Here is an 18,817-nt window from a genome sequence, read left to right as displayed (position 1 = left end):
TGGAGTTTCATCTTCATAAAAACTTTTTCTTAGCACTGAATTAAAAGTAATCTTTAGTTATTGTCCAACACTTTTTAAAATTTAATATTTGTATTTATTCATGAGAAACAGAGACCGTGTGGGTTCACTAGGGCCCTCTGCCTCTGCAAATCATTTCCAGACACATGTAATAATCGAACCTGGGTTGTTAGGCTTTGTAAGCAAGTGCCTTTAACTGTGAGCCATCTCCCCAGCTCCTCTGTCACTTTTAAACATGTTAGTACTACTTGATATACTCTTTCTTACTTGTTTTATTATTTTCTTTCTATCTTTCCATCACCTTAAATCAAGACCTTTTGTCTTATTTGCTATTTGCATCCTTATTATGTCCAACACAGTCATTAGAAATTATTCTATAACTTTTTTTTTTTGGTAAAAGCCTAAAGATGGACATAGGGTGTGTTCCAAGTTCCATTTTATTTTGGCTTATAAGATATATTGGGAGAACCCTAATTAATACATGAAAAAGTACTTACCTGATTATAGCTCATTGAAATTTTCTCAAACTCTTCCCCATTTGGGGGCAAAGGCCTTGAATGTGTAAAAGATTAACTTCTGGGATTTGTCTGTCCAAAAGTGGGCAACTGCTTCTAGAAGTAGAGCTTGAGAAATAGGAGAGATAAGTCCTGGTATACCCAGCCCATGAGTGTGCTTAGTGCCTTTAGCAGCAGCCTGAGGAAAGAGGACACTGACGAGAAGTTTAGTTTAAGCCATTAGTAAACCTCCTGCATCTGCTATCACAGCCCTTCCATTTGTACCATGGCTTTGGCTTCCTCTGCATGCAGATACCGATGAGCATTCTTATTGAACAGTCCAAACTCATTAAGATGTGAACAAGTAGTACATTATAAGGAACTTTGGATAATCCTTAAACATTTGTTAAAGGAAGGGATTTAGGGGTATGGCCTGTTGGAGACTGCTGATCCAAAACACATGCACTGTGATCACACATGTAATTATATTAAGCCCACCTGCTGTCTTCAACTGATCTGTGGGCACTTGGTTACTGACCTAATTGTTTACAGTGCTATGGTCAATACTTCTGTACATGTATGCTCTCTCTGACTCAAGAGTCTCATCAGGTCACTGTGGAATTTGGGCAAAGAGCATAGCTTAAGATCAGTCAGCATCTCTAAACATGCTTGTCAATTTTGGCCATCTGTGTTGTTTAGACTAAAGGAATACCAGGGCAGAGGAAACCTAGTCACATCGATTTATGTGGGTGGTTTGCATAGTTGTAAGATTAAACTTAGCACATGTTGTAAGTAAGGAATTTGTCTCACAGCCATAATCTCAGAAAAGTTATTTATAAGGTTCATCAAAAATACTCCCAGTTTTTTCTCATAGTTGATTCCCACAGTTAGTTCGTGTAGTTCATCTCCATAAAGCTGTAGCCAGCATCTTAATTTAGAAAATAATTCTACCAGTGCCCAAGATTCTACTTCACGTGGTTCCACTATCTAGTCACTACCGTTCCAAATCCCTCATCCCTTCTCCTGAGGTAAATACCACATATTTATTTAATTTTCCCATTTTAATGTGAAACTATAATCATGGAGCATGTATGCTTAGTGATTCCATTCTTCCAGCTGACTAGATTGGTTTACCAGTATAGCTGTATGTAATCATATTCTCAACACTATATAGTCTACTGTTGTTGGATACAGATGTGCCTGCATGCTGAGCTTGTGGTTGCTTTTCAGTTGGGATAATGAATAGCAATGCTGCTATAGCATTAGGTGTACATACAGGTATGTTTGTGTGTAGTATATAGAGAATGGAATTTTTAAGTCATAGGGCATTTGTTCACCATTACTATTTAATGCCAAATAATATTCCAAGTAGTTTTTTTTTTTTTTTTTTTTTTTAACATAGGATCTTACTCTAACTCAGGCTATGTAGTCTTTGGGTAGTTTTTAACTCGTGGTGCTCCTCCTACCTCTGCTTCCCAAATGCTGGAATTAAAGGTGTGTACCACCACGCCTGGCTGGCAAGTAGATTTTTTTTAAAGTTTTTAAAATAATAAATCAGTTAAGTATACAGAAAATTACTTCAACAGCTTGGCATAAATTGAATCTATATAACTTGCCTGAAACTTAAAAAATTTAAAAAGGCCACTATTGGGGCCTGGAGAGATGGTTTAATGGTTAAGGAATCTTCCTGTGCAGCCTAAGGACCCAGGTTTGATTCCCCAGTACCCACATAAGCCAGAGGCAAAAGGTGCCACATGCTTCTAGAGTTTGTTTTCAGTGGCTGGAGGCCCTGGTGCATCCATTCTCTCTCCCTCTCTTTCAAAAAAATAAATAAAATATTTAATAAAAACGCCACTACTCCGGGGACAGGTTTATTTTATTTTATTTTTATTTATATATTTGAGAGAGAAAGAGGGAGAGAGAGGGAGGGAGATAGATAGATAGTTAAAGAAAGAGAGAGAGAATGAGAATGGGCACGCCAGGGCCTGTAGCCACTGCAAACAAACTCCAGATATATGTGGCACCATATGCATCCAGCTTACTTGGGTCCTGGGCAATCAAACCTAGGTCCTTTGGCTTTGCAGGCAAGCACCTTAACTGCTAAGCCACCTTTCCAGTCCGGCTTTTTTTTTTTTTTTTTTTTTTAGAGTTTAAATTTTAAGTAGGTATTCTTATGTGTTAAGAAAAAGCATGTCCTTGTATTCAGAATGCCTCAGTTCCAACCCAGATCTGTGGCATCATGTTACCTTCTCATAGATATAATAGTCATACTTTTATCTTGCTAAGATTGAGTTTAAAAATTATTTCATGGTACTAATCATATGGCTGTATCTTAGGAATAGAATCCTAGCCAGTAATTTAGTTCATATTTAAAAATGAAATTAATGAGAATACTTTTTAATTATAGGTACCAAAGATGTACAGTGGGAATTTGTACATGGCTTACTTGAAAATGCTATTTATGGAGGACGTATAGATAACAATTTTGACCTTAGAGTTCTTCAGTCATACCTGAAACAATTTTTCAGTTCTTCAATTAATGTATTAAATCAAAGGAATAAGAAAAGTGTTTTTCCATATTCTGTTTCTCTTCCCAACTCCTGCAGCATCTTGGTAAGTAAAAGTAGCAATAAATAGTGGCTGATTGATAACTTGACTAATTTCTTACACTGTTAAATATATCTCAAGACATTTGAAATGCATGATTCACAGTATTAATTATTTGTTTTGACAGTATGTGGCCTGATTCTTTGAACTTTTTATGAAATTTCCTACAAACTTTGAAGATTTAATGGAGATTGATTGATTTTAGTGTTGGTAGGCTAGTGTGTAGGGGTATCTTGTAGTAACCAAGGAATATTAAAGAATGTAGGACATCTGTGAAGAGCATGAGTTGGGGAATGGACTTCTTGGCAAGCAGCATTATATTTTGATATACTAAAGAGAACAAAATTAAACAAAATTCTACCTTCACTGTATGGTTGAATTAAAAAATTTTAAAGCAGATATGAGGATATAAAAGTGATTCAGTTTGTCCTTAAAAATAATAGTTTGTAATGTGTAATTATTGCAGAAGCTTCAGTCTTGCTTTGAACCATCACCTGAAATAAAGCCTTCTAGAATGCAGTTACCTTTTCCACAAAATAGTATTAAATATGGCCAAAGCTTTTATATATAGTTTATTTTACCACAAATTTATGTTTGTATGTAAAGTCAAATGGTTATTTTACATGTGTGTGTTTCTTTTCTTTTTTTAATCCTATCTTATTCTATTTTTTATGTGTGTGTTCCTTGTGTGCACGTTTGCAAAGGCCAGAGAATGTTGAGTGTCCTCCTCTACCACTCCTCCACATTATTACCACGAGGCAGAGTCCCTTTGAAGCTGGAGCTGCCATGCTCTTTCTGGCCAGGCTGGCTGACCACTGTACTTAGTGATTTTCCTGTCTGCTCCCCTCAGTACTTGTGTTACAGGTGTGCACAGACCCACCAAGCTTTTAAACCTCAGTGCTTAGGATCAAACTCAGGCTATATCAGGCCTTCTCAGGGCTTCATGCTTATGTGGCAAATGTTCATTCTTACTGAGCCATTTTCCCAGACTTTAAAAAATATTTTATTGTTTTTTATTTATTTGACAGAGATAGAGGGAGATAGAGAGAGGAAGAGAGAATGGATGCACCAGGGACTCCAGCCACTGCAAATGAACTGCAGATACTTGCACCCCCTTGTGCATCTGGCTAACGTAGGCCCTGGGGAATCGAACCTGGGTCCTTAGGCTTTGCAGGCAAATTCCTTAACTGCTAAGCCATCCCTCCAGCACTTTTTATTTTTATTTTTTTAAGGCAGAGTCTCAATGTAACCCAGGCTGATCTGAATCTTACTCTGTAACCTATGCTCATCCTGAACTCATCCTCAGCCTCCCAAGTGCTGGGATTACAGGTGTGAAACACCACACATAGATCCAGATAGCTGCATAAGATACTATTACAGCTCATGAATTCCAATTACACAACACACATAATATATTTTTTGTTATTTCACATCTTTTGTTTCAATGACATAATTGTCAAAAAACTTAAACTTAAAAAAAATCAAATATACCACTTAGTAAATATCTTAGCCATTGTTAATGACTCTTTTATGTTTTGTATTTTACTATCTTTTATTTACTCAGCCCTTCAATAATACACATTGACCAGGCTCAGCACAGGGATACAGGGGTTTGTTTTCATGTAGGTGAACCTTACTGTGAGAGAGCAAGCAAGCACTACAGTACATAGTGACTTTTCTGTAGTTTTTCAGGGCACCTACTCCAGACGGGTATTATATCTCTGTTGTCAGAAGCTCAGTTTGAAAAATAGGATTCTTATAGAAATTTGCATATCATACATGAATTTTATATAATAAAAATAATTATAACCAGCATAGAATCAAGAAATAGAACCTTATCAGCTACCTGGAAGTTTGTCTGTTCTCTTCCAGTTATTGCCTTTCACACAGAAGGGACATTGTCTCGATTTCTAACAGCATTTCTTAGTTTCCCCAGTTTTGTACTGTTTATGAAGTAGTTTCATAGGGAAGATATGATATTATTTTTGAGTGATAATATATTCATCAAGGTATGTGGCTGCTAGATTTGCTTTTCTTTTACAATCATAAATTTATTATAAAGCAATTCCTTGGTATACATATAATTTTACACTTGAAATATAATTTGCATACTAATGGATGAATTTGGTTGTTTAATTTTATAAAGAAAATTGAATATTCACTGGCATGGTACCTCATGCCACTAATCCCAGTTCTGGGGAGGCTGAGGTAGGAGGACCACATTAAGTTTGAGGCCAACGTGGGCTGCAGAGGAGGTTCCAAGTCAGCTTAAACTAAAGTGAGAGCCTGCCTCAATCCCCTTCCCCACAAAAATTTGAGTCTTAACAATATTTGCTATTGTGGGACATACAGAACAATGTTTTTCAGAGTTGATTGGTAGTTTGCTTTTATAATTGTGCAGCTGCTAGATTTCTTCTCATGAGATCAGTGCAGAATTCTGGGTAGACAGAGGCCTCCAACCAGTCTAACTAAGGAGACTTCACAGCTATCTTAACATAAACAAGTGTTTAACTATCCACAATCATATTAGTTTTAAATTTATAGGATTTATGATAATCACTATTAAGCTTTCTAAGTGAGGTAGATGGAAAGAGAATGCCAGAACACATCATATGATTGTTCAGGTATGCACATACATATAAATCATATGTTCCATGGATTATAATTGAACACAGTGAGAAAATTCACGATTGCTGAGCCCACGAAAAGTAAGAATTGTAAGAAACCATGTCTTTCCAAAATTTGACATATTTTTAGGTCCTGGGTGTCCTATTCTTTGCAGGAAAATACTTCAGGGGCAGCTGCCAAGGATAAGAAAGGATGAAAATATGTCAGAGGATGAATCTTCCCACCCTAACTCAAAAAATATATTTATAGGCATATAGAGCTTATCTCTGTATAAAAAGAGTTGCCAGACAAAATGAATAAATTCTTTTGGTCTGTACTTGTCTTTCCATATAATGTCTTGAGATAATGTTTACAAAGCAAGCTCATGTACTGCTGAGAGTCATTCTTAGAATTAACTGATAGGATTCTCAATATAGATCATTACATTTCACACACATACAGAAGGTAAAGCATGGAACCACTTAAGGACAATATAACTTACACAGTACTACTTAAAAACCTGAGTGTGTCACATAAGTTTACAGTGTTTCTATAACTTTAAAAAAGATTAAATATAAATTTTACCTAAGCTAAACTGGACACAGAAAGTTGGTCTTTGTTAAATTACAAGACAAGAAAGTACTCAGACTTGTAGCACATCTCACATCTAGGAGGCAAAAATTACTCAAATATGTTTGTTTGAATGAACTCACAGGGCCTTTGTGTGTGAGGAGCTGGATTAATAAAAATATGTTATCCAATAATTGATACACAGAATATTATTGACAGCATTATTGACAGGACTTCCTAGAGATAACTGAGTACTGACAGAATGTGAAATTTATCTAGAAAATAGACCTATGAATATAATAATTTAATATTTTGTAGTATCCTTTCTTTCCAACTTCAGTAGTAAATTCCACTTGTTCACTTGCATGTGTTTAGGACTATCGTGCTATCATCGAAACACTTCCAGAGGATGATAAACCTAGCTTCTTTGGTCTGCCTGCCAATATTGCTCGCTCATCTCAGCGCATGATTAGTTCGCAGGTAAGCTCAAACAAATAGCTGCTTTTTAGAAAAATGTCACTATTGAGCCTGAAGTGAAACAATCACTAGTTTCATTAGTCCATACACTACAAGCTTTTATTTAAGAATTTTGTAAGCAGGTGCTTTTAACTATTGAACCATCTCTCCAGACTTGTTTCATTGGACACAAAGTATTCCCTGTATTATCTTAGATTTTAATGTTATCAAATAGTTTTTATCTTAACTAAGATGAATAAAATAACATTCAATACTATAAGTTTCATTCATTATGCTTGTTTTAGTCCTGTGATAAATTTGTTATAATTACTTTAAATGTTACTTATACAAATGAATTTGTCACAAATTTAATATTGTAATACTGCCCTTGTGTATTATTTTACAAAAGATAAATATTAAATATTTGATGTGAATTTATCTAAGATTGGATATTATAGAACTTTGAGAACTTACAGATTTTTAAAATTACTAGGACAAAAAAAAATGTTACTGCTGGGCATGGTGGTGCACACCTTTAATCCCAGCACTTGGGAGGCAGAGGTAGGAGGCTCACCCTGCTTTCAAGGCCAGTCTGAGACTACATAGTGAATTCCAGGTCAGCCTGGGCTAGGGTGAGACCCTATCTTAAAAAATATATGAAAAGAAAAATAAAATGAAATAAAATATAATACCACGTACCATGTTGATCTGGGCTCAGGTTTCAAAAAAAAAGCTATTCACCATTTTAGCCAGCTTACCATCACTATAACAAAATGCCTGAGAAAAACTTAAAGAGGAAAAGAATTATTTTGGTTCATGATTTCAAACAATTCCATTCCTTTCAGGCCTATGGCAAGGCAGAAACATGGCAGAAAGGTCTCGTCTCATGACAGCTAGGAACAGCCTAAAGAAAAGGAATTGGCAAGAGAGAGAGAGTACTCTCATGACCCAGGGATGTCTTAATAGGGCCACCAGTTAGATAGGAAGTATTGAACACATGAACCTTTGGAGATATTTGATATACAAACCATAATTTCCAAGAACAACATATTTCTAGGTTTGTTTATTTAATAAACCATTTTTGAGGTTCTATTTTATAGACACTAAGTAACTTAAATAAAAGAGCTCACATTTCCTGATCTCTCATGGTGGCAGAAACTGTTCCAAGTGCTGTATACGCAGGCACTTATTGAATGTTAACAGATTCTATGAAGTAAGAACAGTCATTTTCTCCTTTTAACAGGTAAGGAAACAGACAGACACAGTTAGGTATTGTAACAGGTCCATTCTCATAGAGCAAGAGACACAACTTGTTAAATTGAGACTGCCTGAGTTGATCTTCTTCACCACATCCCATAGCTGTGTACACATGATTGTGCTGCTAGGAATGTGCACCCATAAAGGAAGGTGCAGGGACTGTGGACCATGACTTGAGGTTCAATGTGTGGTTTTTATGTAGAAAACCCTTAAGAGCCCTTAATTGATGCCTTGTATTATTTATATTATTCTAATAAGATTGCATTTTCTTATTTAAGTATACAGTACATTATTGTTACTTTAAGTAACATTTATAAAATGATGCTGCTTCTCTTGTTTTATCATTAAGTATACTATGTTTTGCATTTTAATGTCAGCATCATTACAGTGTAAGGCTTTTGAGCCTATGTTTACTAACAGAAGTATAAATGTTCCCATGAACAAATAAGCTCTTCATGTGTACCACCTGGAGACAATCTTGAGTTCCTTTTCCTTTTCTTACACAGTGTTGGACCAATCTATGAGACAGTGACAGTCTTGTGATCAGTAAAGTCACCCAACATTAGCTGCCACACACTTGCACATGCACCCTCACACACATGTGTTCCCATGTATACACAGTTAACACCATATACACAAAAGAATGTTTGCATACAATCAGCACACTTAAGAAAGTTAAGAGTTCATAAAAGTACTTTAAAACAAAAGAAAGTTCTACCAAGGAATTAAAAAATCATTAATATATTTATTTATTTGAGAGACAGAGAGAGAGAATGGGCGCTCCAGAGCCTCCAGCCACTGCAAACAAACTACATATGCATGAGCCCCCTTGTGCATCTGGGTTACGTGGGTCCTGGAGAGTCAAACCAGGAACCTTTGGCTTTGCAGGCAAATGCCTTAACCGTTAAGCCAACTCTCCAGCCCTCTACCAAGGAAAATTTTAAAGCATAAATTAAATTGTACCTCTTTTACAATTTTAGCTTTAGTAATATTTAAAATTTTACCTTACACTAAAATTGAGTTCAGGTTCCTAAAGCTTATTTTATTACAATAAAAAGGATATAAGTTTGAATGGAAGTGTCGTTATAGAAACCATTACTTTGATGAATTTGCACTAATAAAAATTTCAGAGAGATATTTATATACTATAAACAAAAGAAAACAAAAGTTAAGCAGAATCAAGCCTGACTTTCAAAGTTATATTTTTCTTTAAAAAAAATTTTTTTTAAATTTTTTAATTTTTATTTTTTTTATTTATTTGAGAGTGACAGACAAAGAGAGAAAGACAGATAGAGGAAGAGAGAGAATGGGCGCGCCAGGGCTTCCAGCCTCTGCAAACGAACTCCAGATGCGTGCGCCCCCTTGTGCATCTGGCTAACGTGGGACCTGGGGAACCGAGCCTCGAACCGGGGTCCTTAGGCTTCACAGGCAAGCGCTTAACCGCTAAGCCATCTCTCCAGCCCCATTTTTCCTCATTTTTACAATTAATGTGTGCCTTTTAAAAAAGACAAGGCAACTTCTCTTGAGAGTGGCGTTGGCGCTGCAGAGATGCAAGGGCTGCCAGCATGCTCGTTGTGCCCCACCACGGGGTGGTGCTCTGTCTGCGGCAGCCATTGAGTCAGGGCTGCCTCTGGGTGAAGCAGCGAGGAGGTGCCTTGGGTCCTTTGAACGCCTTTTCAAGTTTATTCTACATTGAGAGGAATTTTCCTGAGCTATGGTAGTCAGACCTAGTAGTGGGAACTTCTCTACAGAACTCCCAAATCTGGCAAGGATGGTGCAAGTTTTTGCACATTATGACTTAATATCCCACCACTGAGGATATTATCAGAGGTAGCACATGCCTGTGATCCCAGCACTTGGACTCAGGAGTTGAAGGCTAGAGGATCGTGAGTTCAAGGCCGGTCTGGGCTAGAGTTTCAAGCCAGCCTGGGCTATGAGAGCCTGTCTCAAACAAACAAGCAAGAAAACAAACCATCAAAAATAAATAAATAAAAATTTATAGTAGGTAACATTTTTTAAAGAACTCTATTACCAAGATTATATTACATATATATATATATATATATGTATATATATATATATATATGAATTGTGCTTTCTATAAAGTGATTCCTTTCATACCCAAATTATAACCCTGTAATTAGTGCTTTTATGAATTTTTACTTTCCTTGTTTTTTTGAAAAAGTGCCAAATTTAATAAATGAAGATTTAAAACAAAAAAAGGACAAGGCAATAACTGCTGGAGAGGACATATATTTGTTGATTAGTTTTTCATTTCAGATATATACAATACTTACAATAAATGGTTCTCAAACATTGGCATATTTTAGAAAGTATGAAACACTGAACCCACTAAATTCAAGGAGTCTAATTCCAAATTATCTGTGGAGGGATTGTTGTAACTCTGATGCACTGAGGGTAATAGCCCACCACCTCATGCTGAACACAAATCCACTCTAAAGACCCATCAGGAGAGAAAAAAGTCATGTTCTTTTAACCTTACAGCTTCATTAGACCCTACAGTTCTGCATAAAATGTTTAGGTACCAACAGAAAAGTAAAAGAAAACACAGCATACCAAAAGACAAAGCAATTAATTTGATTTAATATATTAAAGATTCTGATGGAAAATTGTGGACAGCATATGTACAACTAATTATTTAATTTCATTAGAAATATGTAAACTTTGAGAGTTAATAAAATGTAGAGTAAGCCTCATGGTGCATGCCTATAATCTAAGCTTGTTGGAAGCAAATGCAGGAAAGTCACCTCGGGTTCAAGGTTGGCTTTGTGAAAATAGTGAGTTCTATGCCTACTAGGACTACATAGCAAAGCTCTGTCTCCAAAAGCAAACAGTGAAAAAAGTGATAGGCAAAAACACTAGCAAAAAAATGTCTGCCAAATTATTACATATAGTCAAAGAGAATTAGTGAAAATGAAGATAGAGCAATAGAAATTTCCCAAGCAGAAACACAAAGATTAAGTTGGAAATGAAGAGCTGAGTTGTTTCTAAATGACACAGAGTTTGGCTGTCCCTGAGTTTGATCTCCAGCAGTGCATACACGCACACATGCACATGCTTATGTACATACAGACGTAAACAACAATCCAAACATTTTGAGACAAAAACAGGCTCATATTTGTGTAATTGCATTTTACAGAATTCAACACCATTGGGTATCTTCCTAAATTGGTCTTAGCCTTTTCATGTATTTATTTTTGGGATAGGGTCTCTCATTAAACCTGGAGTTCACTCATTTGACTACACTGGCTGGTTACAACGCCTCAGGTGTCAGCCTGTCTCTACTTTCCTAGCAGTGGGATTATAGTATGTATGTGGTGCTCTGCATGGCTGTTTATGTGGGTATCTGGGATCCAAACTCAAGTCTTCCTACTTTTATGACAAGCATTGTACTGAGTGATCTTCCCAGCTCCCCTAAGTATACTTAGCAAGGCAAGGTATTGTTTTGCTAGAGCAGATTTAGAAATAATCTATTCAAAACCCACACCAGCAAATGAGTCCTAATGTTACACAATGAAAAACACCAATCCAGGAGTGCAGCCCCATTTCTTGAATCACTAATGCATCTCAAAGGATTTCCCAGAATTTAGTTCTTTAAAGTAGTTTTTTTTTCTTGAATGAGTTTCTTGAACTCAGGAATTTCCATAATTTGTGAAGTGTTAACTATATGTATTTTTTAAAATTTTAAACAGTGTTTTATTTTGCCCCGAATTTGTCATTTGGTTCCACAGTTATAAGAAGAAATGTCATATTATTGAAAAACTATGTATACTTTACATATCAATGATTTTGAACTATGATTTATGAACTTAATAAACTCAAAGAGGTGACAAAGTACAATTATTAACATTTTCAAGAAAATGATTCCCCACTTTATTTAGAAACTAATGAATCTCTTGTGAAATTTAAGACAATGACTATGAAGTTTTGGTACAATCAGTTTTATTCTTGCATATCATTCAGTGTCCTATGAGTCAGACAAAATAATGTTTTAGAAGTTATTCACATTTACATAAGCACTTAAATTTTACCATAGAGATTTAAGATATGCAAATATTACCCATTCACTGGACAAAGGTGTTTTTAGGGTCCTAAGCCAGTCCAACTTTGTCCAGGAAAAACAATCTCCTAACAAATGATGGACATTTCTGTGTTGTATACATGATAAAAGTCATTTTTCCCTCACTCCTTCCCACTTGACTCAAGATCCAAGTGTTCATTATAGACTTCCACAAGATCACCTTTGTTTTATAGCCATCTTCCCTGTCCTCTCTGTTGCAGCCACATTGGGTGCCTTCTCCTGATCTTGTGCCAAAGTTCCCTCACACTTCTCATTATGCCCTTGACATTTATTTCCTAGATAGCTGAATGGCTTAGCCTATTGCTCCCTTGTCTTGGATTAGCACCATATTGGACAGACCTTCTTGGGTCATTTATATAGTATTACCATCCTTTTAAACATTGGGTACTGTATATGTATATGTTTGTGTGTAATCTTGATTTTGACTTTTACCAGTTTTTCAAAATACATGGAAACATGCAAAAATGTAAGTACAACATTAATATATTAAGTATGTAGATTTAAAACATTGAACTCCTCATGACATAATAAAACCCAGTGACTTGGATCAAGTTACATGAAATTCTCTTTTCACTCTGCTACTCTGATAAAGGAGCTATAAAGTTGTCATTACATAAAACATTTTTATATTTTTCTAAAAATAGCTTCATTATGGGGCTAGAATGATGGTCCAGTGATTAAGACACTTGCCTGAGAAGGCTAACAGCTCTGTTTTGATTCCCCCATACCTACATAAAGCCAGATACACAAGGTGGCACATATGCCTAGAGTTTGCTTGCTAGAGGCCCTGGCACACCCATATTCTCTGTCTCTCTTTCTACTTGCAAACACAAATTTAAAAAATAGTTGCATTATGTGCATGTAGTACATTCTCTCATACACATACATACAGTTGTACTTCAGATACATTGGCATGTTTCCTTTTTGAACTTTATATAATAATGTATTGTATGTAAGTTCTTGGACTCTTTTCCTAAAATTTATTCATATTGTTGGATGTGGTTTCTGTCATTGTGTAATATTTCATTATGTAAATGTTGCAAATTTATTTTTCCTTATTGATGAATACTTGGATTACTTCATATTTTATGGTTATTATAGCAGACACACTATGAACATTTGTGAAGATATCTCTTGATACATTTATGATTGCTTCTCCTGATACCTACTTGGGAATTGATCTATTGTATTTAATTGACTTTGGTAGTCATAGTAATTTACTCTCACACCAGAAGTATGTTATACCTACATCCGCTTAACCTCGTTATTACATTAATAAATGTCTTTCTTTTTGCCAGCTTGCTGTGGTGAAATGCTGTCTTGTCCTTAATTAGCATTTTTGATTACTAATTAGATTGAGAGTCTTTCTGTGTGTTAAGGAACATTTTGCTTTTAAAGTTGGAAAGACAGAAGTGATGCAGGTACAACTGGAGCACAGTGAGAGGGGAGGGGAAAGAAGGTACTAGGTAATATTGAGCCTGTGAGCCTTTCAAATGACTCAGTCACTCCATTGTAGAATGGGGGGGGGGCGGGGGGGTAAAACAGCAAAAAGACAAATAAGAAAATGGTTACACTGGAATAATGCAGTTGCTCAGAAATAGTATCAGGTTTGAGAAATAATTATTATGGAATAAATTTGTGGGTAATTTAAGTTCCAGAAGGTTTGCATGAATGGAGAATACTGATGAAATAAAGTTCTAGGGTTTAAAGCAGTCATTATAAAACAAGATGATTATGCATCTACATTGGGAGTTGGGGCTTATACATAAGAATTGGGAGGCAGTAGTAGTCAGTCTGTATATAACACAAGAATATTTGAAACACCAAGAATACCATAAAAGTTATGCCCTGTGAGAGAGATAAAAGTTTCTACCCGTCCCTTCCAACTCATAGAAAACCATTTCAGGGCTTTGCAACTTGAAATAACGAGGCTTTGTAGATTTTAATGGTTTTGTGGAACTAGGTCATTCCTCTTTGATTTCACCTAAGCCCATACTTGAGGCTGCCTTTATTTGGAGAGATAACAGGGATGGACATTCAAGGTGGCCTTGCTTCTACTTGTAGATGGTGCTGGCCATTGACTAGGGTCATTTACTTCTTGACTATATGGCCTTTCATCACTGTTAAACTAGCATAGTATCTCAGAGTTGGAAAGCAAAAATGAATTAATTGCAAATCATCCTGATGTATATGCTGTGGAAATTATGCAGCACTTTTATTCCATTCTATTAGTCAAAGCAAGACACGAGGTCAGCACAGATTCTAAGTTTTGGAGACAGAAGTATCTCTTGTGTGTTAAGCAAAACATGACATTGTGAAGGGTTTGATTATAATAAATCATCAGTTATTGAAGGCTGTTAAAACAATCCTCTTGGCATTTCTAAGCTTTATGAGGTTAGTTTCTAAAAAATTCATTAACTTGTGGTGTTTTTTTTTTTTTTTTTTTTTTTATTTTTTCATTTATTTATTTTTTATTTTCACAATTTTTATTAACATTTTCCATAATTATGAAAAACATCCCATGGTAATACCCCCCCCGCACTTTCCCCTTTGAAATTCCATTCTTCATCATATTACCTCCCCATCTCAATCATTGTACTTACATATATACAATACCAACCTATTAAGTACCCTCCTCCCTTCCTTTCTCTTCCCTTTATGTCTCCTTTTTAACTTACTGGCCTCTGCTACTAAGTATTTTCCTTCTCACGCAGAAGCCCAATCATCTGTAGCTAGGATCCACATATGAGGGAGAACATGTGACGCTTGGCTTTCTGGGCCTGGGCTACCTCACTTAGTATAATCCTTTCCAGATCCATCCATTTTTCTGCAAATTTCATAACTTCATTTTTCTTTACTGAGTAGAACTCCATTGTATAAATGTGCCACATCTTCATTATCCACTCATCAGTTGAGGGACATGTAGGCTGGTTCCATTTCCCAGCTATTATAAATTGAGCAGCAATAAACATGGTTGAGCACATACTTCTAAGGAAATGAGATGAGTCCTTAGGATATATGCCTAGGAGTGCTATAGCTGGGTCTTATGGAAGATCAATCTTTAGCTGTTTTAGGAACCTCCACAATGATTTCCACAATGGCTCGACCAGTAAAACTACAGTTTTAATGGTTATTTTGGGGATAATGTTAAGAGAAAAAAAAAAAAAATCCTTCAAACAACAGATATTGGCTTGGCGTGACCATAGAGAAGACTTTCCTTAGGAGCCATTGGCAAAATAAACTCCTTTAGAAGTATCATCTTGATTATTAATGATGGTATATTCAGTTATCATTTTCCCCTGTTAGCAATTGTATTGGTACATAAAATTTATACATATTGAACTGAAGTAAGGAATGTAGTGAAATATTCAGAAACTGAAAAACGAGTTTCGGTGTGTTTTTTCCCTAACTTGGAAAATCCCAGACATCCTCTTGAACCGTTCTCAGCAGCTCTTCTCCAGTTGTACCGCCAAGTTTGCCGACGGACAGCAGTGCTCGGTGCCAGTGTTTGACATTACACACCAGACGCCTCCTTCCTTTGGCTCTTAGATTCTTTCTGCCACCCTGTGCCTTGGAAGGTGTGATAGAGATGTTTCAGTGCTCCTTTGTCACTTCTTCTCAGCACTATGGTGTCTTTGAGGCATCCCAGAGGTCACGGCTATCTGAAAAGAAAAGCTTCTCCAGCCAGATGGTGTGCCAGTCCAGGAGTTGTCAGATAGAGGAATGGAAGTGTTTTCCACGGGTACTGATGCTTCCGGAATCCCGTCCTTGAGTCGAGAAGTTAACACAGACCTGGGGGAGCTTCTAAACGGGCGAATAGTACATGATAATTTTCCTAGTCTTGAGCTGGATGAGAACCTGCTCCGTTCTGCTACCTTGTCCAACCCACCTACACCCCTGGCAGGGCAGATCCAGGGGCAGTTCTCTGCCCCAGCCAACGTTGGCCTTACTTCTGCCACTCTGATCAGCCAGAGTGCACTTGGGGAGAGAGCCTTCCCAGGACAGTTTCACGGACTTCATGATGGCAGCCATGCCTCCCAGAGGCCACTTCCTGCCCAACTTGTGGTGTTTTCACTGAGTAGTTGAGATGATAGTTTTGCTCAGTCTGTTAAGTGGTGAGTTACAGTTTGTGAGTGACTATGCATTCAATGCCATCATGTCTATTCTTTTATTTTTGATAATTATTAAATTATTATATTTATTGAGGGAAGTACAGAGCCAAGTCTAGAGATCCTATGTGAAGGGCCTGGGAAAACTGTGGAAAGAAAAGAGAGAAAAGAAATTTCAAAGAGTTCCTGCCATTTTTTTAAAACATTGATATTATTTCATTCAGAACTAAGAATAGTGTTTGAAATTATATTTTCTCTTGTATCAAATATTTACTAGTTTTTTAACATGATTTTGAAAATATTGCTTCATTTTCTAGTTTCTGAAAATGTAGGTACAAAACTCTTAATATTAGTTATGTATAAACTCTTAGTGTTTTGGATTCTAATTTAATATTTTGAACAACTTTTGGCCCACTTAGAGTTTCCTATCCTTGTGATTCTTCTGTATTCACATATACCTATGAGATTTTGCATTAGCTGAATTTATAACTTTTAGGATATTAAGTTCAAAATAATATCTCTATCTTTCTCCATCTGTTTCTCTCCCTCTTTCCCTTTCTCTCCCTGTTCCTTTCTCCCTCCCTCCTTTCTGCCTTCCTCCTGTCTATCCTTTCTTATTCTTTTGGGCCTTCCTAATCCCTCTTCCTGGTATCCATAACTCTTTCTCCCTTTCTTTTTCCTCTTTTCTTCTTCCCCTTTCATTCTCTCTTCCATTAAAATTTATAATAAAGTCTTAATCCCCCTCCACATACCTACAAAAGTTAGTGTTCACTCACACCTATTGTGTTACTGGCTTAAAGGGAATTCGTTACACCTTTAGTTTTCCTGCATTCTTTTTTAGCTTCCATTATTTTGTGATCAGAGTACTTCCATCTTCTCCTTGTCATTCTCATTTCTTTTGAAAAGTTTTGTTATTTTTTTCTTTCAGAAGATGTATACTACATTTCTTTGTTACTCAAATGTTACTCTCAGTGGTCAAATATCTTCCTTCCAGATAATTTGGTGATTTAGGATATTTTAAGACTGGTCACTTTTTTAAAAATCTTTCTGCTATTTATTATTATGATCAAGCTTTGAAAAATGTATTTTGCTGTTTTTATTTTTTAAATTTTATTTATTTATTTATTTATTTATTAGACACAGAGGGAGAGAGAAAGTCAGAAAGTGAGCACACCAGGGCCTCTAACGATTGCAGACAAACTCCAAATGCATCAACCACCATGTGCATCTGGCTTATATTGGACTTGGAGAATTGAACCTGGGTCCTTAGGCTTTGCAGGCAAGCGCCTTAACTGCTAAGCCATTTCTGCACCCCTGTTTTTATTTTTTAAGATAGGATCGCACTTTAGTCCCAGCTCACCTGAAATTCACTATGTAGTGTCAGGCTGGCCTGGAACTCAGAGATCCTCCTACCTCTGCCCCTAAGTGCTGGAATTAAAAGTGTACGGCACCACACCCAGCTCAAAAGATGTGTAATCCATTGTGTAACTGGCCCCCCTTATATATCTTTGTAGTCCAATCCTTCTTACTGATTATACTTTTTGTTGCTGTTTTTTCTCTTCCAGATTCACATGGTTTAAATAGTGAACATTTGTTAATCACATGTTTTTTTTTTAAATATTAGTTTTTTCATTTTTATTTATTTATTTGACAGTGACAGACAGAGAGAGAGAAAGACACACAGAGAGAGAATGGGTGCCCCAGGGCTTCCAGCCACTGCAAACGAACTCCAGACGCATGTGCCCCCTTGTGCATCTGGCTAACGTGGGTCCTGGGGAATTGAGCCTCAAACCGGGGTCCTTAGGCTTCACAGGCAAGCACTTAACCACTAAGCCATCTCTCCAGCCCAATCACATGTTTTTAATCTTGCCTCAATATAACTTTTTTTTTTTTTTGGTTTTTTGAGATAAGGTCTCAGTTTAGCCCATGCTGACCTTGAATTCACTATGTAGTCTCAGACTCTCGGCAATCTTCCTATTTTTGCTGAGTGCTGGCATTAAAGGTGGGTACCACCACACCTGGATAACTTTATTTCATTTTCTGTCAGAATGCTTTGCTAAACCTACAATTATATACTGGCAGTCATTTTTACAATATGTAAGAATTACCTGATGGCATGTAGTTGTTCCTTTTATAAAAGTTGGATATATTTGCAAGAAAGAGAGAGAATGGGCACACCAGGGCCTCCTGCCACTGCAAACGAACTCCAGGTATATGAATCACTTTGTGTACCTGATTTTATGTGAGTACTGGGGAATTGAACCTAAGCCAGCAGGCTTTGCAAGCAAGCACCTTTTAACTACTGTGCCATTTTCCCAGCCCCAGTTATTTCTTTATAATAAGGTATAATTCCTCATTATTTTCTTTTGAGATGTCTTTTTTCCATGGTTCTCGGGTAACATCTCTGGATATGGGAGCTTTGTCTGTCACCTGTCTTTAGTGGATCTTTTATTTAAAAGTTTCCCCCACCTTATTTCAATAAAACTCTGATATGGGATGTATTATAACCATTCATTTTCCATGTGTTTAAAATTAGCTATTTTTAAATTTGTATTTTTATATTCTTTAATGCTTTTTAAAAAATCTTTGGTTCTATT

General features: G+C 36.4%; 1 protein-coding gene across 3 annotated transcripts in view; it reads left to right on the top strand.

Moving 5' to 3' along the window:
* Dync2h1 (dynein cytoplasmic 2 heavy chain 1) overlaps window positions 1-18,817 on the top strand; it is a 277,230-nt gene that overhangs the window by 181,656 nt on the left and 76,757 nt on the right. For all 3 annotated transcript variants that reach the window (XM_045144805.1, XM_004661895.3, XM_004661894.3), the window contains 2 exons: window positions 2,920-3,125; window positions 6,672-6,776. In XM_045144805.1, coding sequence (XP_045000740.1) covers window positions 2,920-3,125; window positions 6,672-6,776 — 311 coding nt within the window. The remainder of the gene's footprint in view (window positions 1-2,919; window positions 3,126-6,671; window positions 6,777-18,817) is intronic.

The sequence above is a fragment of the Jaculus jaculus genome, chromosome 3, assembly GCF_020740685.1.
Source record: "Jaculus jaculus isolate mJacJac1 chromosome 3, mJacJac1.mat.Y.cur, whole genome shotgun sequence".
NCBI classification, from domain to species: Eukaryota; Metazoa; Chordata; class Mammalia; order Rodentia; family Dipodidae; genus Jaculus; species Jaculus jaculus.
The sequence above is the reverse complement of the archived record's forward strand: the minus strand, read 5'-3'. Positions and strand labels throughout refer to the sequence as shown.